The sequence below is a fragment of the Dinoponera quadriceps genome, unplaced genomic scaffold (assembly GCF_001313825.1).
Source record: "Dinoponera quadriceps isolate SergipeBrazil2010 unplaced genomic scaffold, ASM131382v1 scaffold558, whole genome shotgun sequence".
Taxonomy (NCBI): domain Eukaryota; kingdom Metazoa; phylum Arthropoda; class Insecta; order Hymenoptera; family Formicidae; genus Dinoponera; species Dinoponera quadriceps.
In genome coordinates this window covers 734,083-740,590 of record NW_014554665.1, presented here as the reverse complement: position 1 = coordinate 740,590, position 6,508 = coordinate 734,083, and the positions used below count along the sequence as shown (strand labels likewise).

The window sequence follows — 6,508 nt, the reverse complement described above, 5'->3', positions numbered from 1 at the left end:
CGCGCTCGCGTTGCTACGTCGCCAACCAATGAGAGTAAGGGCGCTCCGAATGATTTTGCAGTTTTCGTTCGTCTCTAAAAAACGTATTCCTTTCATCGGATATCAGACGTATGTCGGACGTTGGGCAGTGTGAATCCGCCATAAAATGATCATTGTTTAAGTCCGTTCTACAATACGCCGTATGTCGGGGTCGGATGTCAGATCGCAGCCGATGGTTCAATGAGGAAAATTCTTTCCCGAGGAATTAATCCTCTCGTTGGACCGTCGGCTGCGTCCCGACTCCGACGTATTGTAGAACAAGCCTTACTACTGTGCGTTTAAAACGTGGTCTACAATGGACTATATATAGGTAGGAATATGTTTACAAGAAGCAACAGTAAGAAGAGAATGAACCAGTCGCAGTCGACTATTCTCCTTACATTCGAACACGATTGGTCAGTTTCTTATTCTTACTTCTTATGAACATACTCTTACCGTCCGTTGTCGACTAGACTTTACCCCGACGGTCGTTCCGTATTGGCCGCTCCCCATTCCCGTCGCGCGTTTTCGCAGTTCATGGGGACAGCGGCCCGAAGCGCGACGTCGCGGAGGATCTGCGGGACGAGCATAAACTGACGTCACGCATTCTAGTCGTCTTCGGGAGTCGCGGGCTCGCTTCTCAGGCTCGCCCGCCGCTGGTGGCCTCCGCTCTCCATCTCGCTCCGCGGTTCTACCTCTCCATCTAACGCACATCCTCCGCATGCAACGCGCTAAGTGAGTCACGCGCGCGCGGGTCGCGTAAGGTTGCGTCAAAACAAAAACAACCGCCGCTGCTGATCGCGAAGGTACCGTCAGCGACCGTCTCACCCCCTGCGCTCGGTAAGGAAAGAGCGAACGAGGAAGCGGGGGCGGAAGTAACGGCAGTGGTCTCCGTCGGGTCGGATAATTTATGAACGCGCGACAGGCGCGCCCGTCCGCGTTTGTGTTGGGTGTCCGTGAACGACACACGGCGAAGGTGAAAACGTTGGCCGGAGCGAACCTATAGCTGGGACGTGCACGGCGGGATAGAGTGGGACATCTCGTGCGCCACGAATAACAGTGAAAGCGGAGGCGACGAGTGGACGATCGCGTCGATCATTATATCGCTCTATATAGACGAGAAAAGCTGCATCGCGACGCCCGCCAATGACAGCGTTCGCGCGTTCGTGATATCTCAGGTGCGACTCGTCGGCGCTCGCATTCTCCGCTGGCGACGATACGCGCAAACACGCTCTTAGCGACGCTCTCTCTCGTGGAGGCGCGATCAGCTGTTGCGGTTTCCGCGAGGTCGCCCGCCGATAGGACGGGAGGCAACACACCTACGGAAACAGAGAGGTGTCCGATAAGGTGCGTGTTTTCGGGCGCGCGCGCACTCTCTCTCACACGGAGAATGTGCAAGAGGTAGCCGCGACGAGGAGGACGGGTGGATTATTATGACGAGCGGCGTCCGAAGGAGCCGTCAGCGTGCGTGCGACATCGGGCTGCTGCGCTATGTGAATACACCGTGGTGTACGTATGAGCAACGTAATTCATGCGTTCCCCTACTGTCAGCGGTGAGCGTACGACGACGGGCGGCTCTCCGCCGACAGGCGAACGGCAGTCCACGTCAGTAACCGGCAGCGACATTCAGGGGATGCCTAGCCTACACTCGCTCGTCTTACGGCGAGCCCCGCTAACGGATATGGGCGCCGCGACCAGCTCGGTGACGTCCGTCAACCCGCCCGCCAAGATCGCCAGCCAGAAGAAGGGGGACAAGTCGAAGCTGAGACTACCTCTGATACGCAAGGAGGCCAGCGTGGTGAATCTCTCCCTGACGGAGAGGAGCGTGCCGGGCAAGGAGGCGGACGCGCCTCTCCTGCGTCCTGAGAGCAGCGCCAGTCTGGAGGCGCGCGGAGGAAGCAGCTGGATGAGCCTCGGCCCCGGGCCGCTGAGGAAGTGCGAGACCGCCGTGGGGCTGAGCACCTCCGCCCTGGAGGGCAGGCCCATCAATCGCAGCAGGGTCTGCTCGCGCTGCTCCAGCCTGCTCTCACTGGCGTCCAGCTCGAGGTACAGCCTAGCCGCCGGCAACTTCGTGCCCGCGGCGACCTCCCAGCAGACGATCGGACGGATATTTTGTAAACTCTGTCTCGTCGACACCACCCTTTCCAAGTCGTTTAAGATAGAGAGATGCGGTTGTTCCTATTGTAAAGATGTAAGTCTGACTTCTCTTATCATATCTCGGGGACGTGTGTACACAGAGATTAAACGTGCGACCGCATGTCCTCAACGTGTTCTCAATGATTTCCAGTGCATGCGTGCCTACGTGGAGTTTGAGATCGAGGAGGGCGCGTACGAGATCAGCTGTCCCGACGCTCAGTGCGATCAGGGCGCCGTACTCTCACTGCCGGAGATCGCGAGCCTCGTCAGCTCGGAGCTCGTGGAGAAGCACTGCAAGTTCCGAGTAAACAGAGGTAAGCTCCCCCCTCCCCTCTTCCTCTCTTTCGGAGAAAGAGAGATATCACCAACGTTCTTCCTACTCGCAGATGTGTCCATGGACAAGAGGCGGGCGTGGTGTCCAACTGCCGGTTGCGAGACGATATGTTCGATCAGGGCCAGCGGTGGAAGCGGCGCTCCCTTGGTCCCCGTGCACTGTCCCAACTGCTCGACCGACTTCTGTTGGATATGCCGGGAGCCCTGGCACAACGGGCCCTGCCCGGATCTCCCGTTCGACGGCGACCACATCAAGTCCTGTCCCATGTGTTCGGTGCCCATCGAGAAGGACGAAGGCTGCGCTCAAATGATGTGCAAACGGTGCAAACACGTGTTTTGCTGGTACTGCTTAGCATCCCTAGATGTGAGTATATATTCCCTCCAACTCGGCCGCGCGATCGCTGCTACGCGCTGGTAATAATATTCCGTAGCTTCCGTCACGCTTGGCTCACGCGCAAAAATACGAGCGTGACTAAACCGCTTTTTGTCGGACTTGACTTGATTGTAGGATGACTTTCTGTTGCGACATTACGACAAGGGACCATGTAAGAATAAGTTAGGCCACTCACGCGCGTCCGTGATATGGCATCGAACGCAAGTTATCGGGATCTTCGCTGGTTTCGGCCTACTTCTGCTCGTCGCATCGCCCTTGCTATTGTTAGCGGCGCCCTGTATCGTGTGTTGCAAATGTCGCGTCTGCGGCACCTCCAGGCTCGACCAGGAAGAGGGTGACACGGCAACATAGGAACTTCCAAATCTCTCTTTCTTTCTCTCTCTCTATCTGTCTATCTGTCTATCTCTTTCTCTCAGCTAATTCTCGCTTCATTATTTCACCCAGCTAAAAATCAACATTTTTCCTAGACTTCCATGTATGGGAGGTAACACGGTCGGCAACTTATATAGATATACATTGCATTTCCTTAAGTCTATACTTTTGTCTTTGCGTCGCTAGACATAATGTTGGAGAAAAACAAAGAGAACGCATGTCTCTTTTCAGTCAAGCATATTGTGATTCACTCTATACACATATATCTACATGCATATATATATATATATATATATATATGTGTGTGTGTGTGTGTGTATATATATTTATATTTTATTTGTGTAAACTATTTAAACAGAAAATGAGAAATGGTTACTGCGCGATTCGTTTAGTCTTAATACAATTGTTTCTTCTGATGATGATATAAACTTACCTTACGTAGCCACTTAATAACTCTATATTTTTTTTTCTTCGTTTTTTTTTTTCTACGACGTGTACTAATCGTGTGATTCAATGAGATCTAATTATTTAAAAATACTCATAACGAATCATTGTCTACGAGAACATTCCAAAGACTTGTACACTTTGCATCAAATTTATTGTACTGCCGCATAACATTACTACGTCTCCGTCTTAATCGGGACACGATTAAACAAATTTCTTCGGTGAATTCCCCGTGACGTTTTCGTTAATTTCTATTTACCGAGATGCGAGCTCGATCGATTTTTGAGAGAGTCCTCATGAAGTTGTGATAATAGCGTGTTGATTATTTTATTACATGGGACGTTTAAATATTAGATTAGATACTAACTAAACACGTCTCCTCCCCCCCACCCTCTTCCCTTTTCTCTTTCTCTCTTTCTTTCCTCATGAAATTGTAAATATTATCAAATTAATATATCTCGAAAAAACAGTGTATATCTATATGTGTGCCTATGTCGAATTAATGCAAGGCTCAGCTCTACATTCTCATTGAGAGAAACGAATCTTGATTGTGGAGTATTTAGATGGTACGATATTCTATTCCCTCGTTATCTTGTATAATTTATATAGGTGCTTTCACGTTTAGTTTGATGGTGATTTAATCGCTTATGTACAATTACATGTGCATTAATTTAGAAGGAGCAGAAAAAGAAAAAAAAGTGCGTATACATTGCGTGAGGAGAAAAGAAAGAAAAAAAAAGAAAAATAAGAAAGAGAGGAAATGTCTTATAATTATGCATTTTATCAATGAAATTAAAAGAATGCCGTTGTTATTGTGTATTTAACACGTTTTTCGTCTGAGCATGACGCACGCGAGTTGTGCCGCTAAAGCTATCAATCAATATGTGCCATGTGATTATTGCGGGAACTCTGTAGAATACCTACGGTGACTCGGGGCCTGCAGCACACACAGGTAAAATCGCGAGAAACGTGTTAACATACATTCACGCTAATCCACCTTATTATGCATATAAATGAAATTTAGATTGTTAAAGGTCAAGAATATGAATAATCAACTGTGGACAATAGTTATATGTTATTTCCGAGAAACAGGTTCTTATCGATATTAAGTAATATGAAGATATCGAGAAGGTAAAAAATCATATATATATATATATATATATATGTATGTATATATATATGATATGTAATAAATATATGTGGTATTTTGTGTATATAATACGGATTTAAGATGAAGGATAGGTTGGCGTTATGTTTGGATGTCCGACAAAACGATGCATTTCTCGCGAGCAGTGCTGTACAGGCGAATATCGGCGAACGATTATGTTAAATACGCTATAAGTTACCGCGTGGTCGGTTTTCACTAATTTACGTCGCAACTGTTAAAAGTATCTCGTTTGTTGTACTATTAAGATTGTATGTAAATAAAAGTACGCATACACGCCGACACGTGTATGCAATTATGCATTTGAGTGTGTACACTCGTGTGTCAGAAATAAAAGAAAATACAATGAGAAATAAGTTTATATGTATGCATATATGTACGCACACATACATGTACCTTTATGAACGTTCATTGTATACCGCGCGTGTTTGTCTGCTCCACTGAGTGCCGAGGAGAGAAGAAAAGAAATGGGAACACGAAAAAATTCGCCGAGAGATCCGAGCGGATTCGGCATTAAACTCTCCCGAAAGAAAAAAAAAAACTTGATAAATATTAATGAGCGCGCGCTTTATCGTACACAACGTCTCGCAAAGTAAAGAAAGAAATTCGCTCAAGGTCCGCCGATCGATAATGGTGACGTCAAAATCGAGAAATGCGGCATAAATTATTTCCGCAGCTCTCTCTCGTGGCTCGTTCCGATGTGCGAGATTTCAAATGATAAAAGGTTCGCTTTGTTCGGCTCGCGAATCCCCTCTTCGGCGTTGTAACGCGACTCCGAGAATATTTTTGCGAGAGCAGTATGTTAGATTTTTGTGTCAACGGTAATGCCGTGACGTTAAGAACTGTCCCGTTAATTTAACAGACCTGTCCGACAAGGCCGAAGTCGCGAGAGAGAGAGAGAAGTGGGGGAAGAGGTGCGGAGAGTTGCCGAACTCTTACCGTTTCTACTTTTCTTCCACTGCTGATACTTGCCCGGCTCGCAGGACCGCTACGTGCTGACTCGGCTCCCGAATCAAGTCGGAATTTCTTCGGGCGACCCGAGAGAAATATACAAAAAAATCCACGCTCTTAGATTGAATATTAATAAGGATGTGTAAGAAAGCCTGTAAGAGCGAGCGTTAGTTACAAAAATGTGCGAAAATAATACGCTACCGTATGGTTGATAGAATCGTGTTAAACAAACGATTCTGTCTTGTCTTGGGTCATGCAGCAGCAACTTGCGGAAGGAAATTTTCCAAAAATTGCACAAAATGCAATACGCAGAGATGGATAACAATGGGGGATTTAACGTGGTCACCGGGAATGGCAATCTTCTGTGACGGCGCGTCGCACCTAAACAGTCCGAATTGTGAAATGTGGCCGTAAGAAAGTAAGAAAGATGCCGGTTGTGCGTCGAATCCAATAACGAGTGTATTTGGAGGATCTACATTGAGGAAAAAAAAGCGATTGGATCTGCAAAATCAGCGGCCACCCTCGTTCAAAGAAATGTCACGTCCATCGAACTAATTAATTGGCGCAACGGTATGTTGCGTCGGCACAGTTGCTGACCAAATCACAATCAAGTCGAATCAACTAATTCATTACAGGAATTACGTAATCTGGACGTGGCGCTTGAAAAATTTACGTTCATTTGAGCAAAACTTCCT

The 6,508-nt window shown here is 47.5% G+C and overlaps 1 protein-coding gene across 1 annotated transcript; it reads left to right on the top strand.

Annotated features, from left to right (window-relative positions):
• The first annotated feature begins 576 nt into the window (after positions 1-576).
• Positions 577-5,610, top strand: LOC106740700 (probable E3 ubiquitin-protein ligase RNF144A). Its single transcript, XM_014611988.1, has 4 exons — positions 577-2,209; positions 2,306-2,468; positions 2,541-2,851; positions 2,996-5,610. The coding sequence occupies exons 1-4, from the start codon at positions 1,550-1,552 to the stop codon at positions 3,230-3,232; spliced, it is 1,371 nt and encodes a 456-aa protein (XP_014467474.1). The 5' UTR covers positions 577-1,549; the 3' UTR covers positions 3,233-5,610.
• The last annotated feature ends 898 nt before the right edge of the window (positions 5,611-6,508 follow it).

Bases quoted from the DNA above. Each gene is read 5' to 3' on its own strand.
- LOC106740700 (XM_014611988.1), top strand. From the start codon at position 1,550: ATGCGTTCCCCTACTGTCAGCGGTGAGCGTACGACGACGGGCGGCTCT. The intron at 2,210-2,305 runs GTAAGTCTGACT...AATGATTTCCAG, and splicing joins GTTGTTCCTATTGTAAAGAT to TGCATGCGTGCCTACGTGGA. The intron at 2,469-2,540 runs GTAAGCTCCCCC...TCCTACTCGCAG, and splicing joins CAAGTTCCGAGTAAACAGAG to ATGTGTCCATGGACAAGAGG.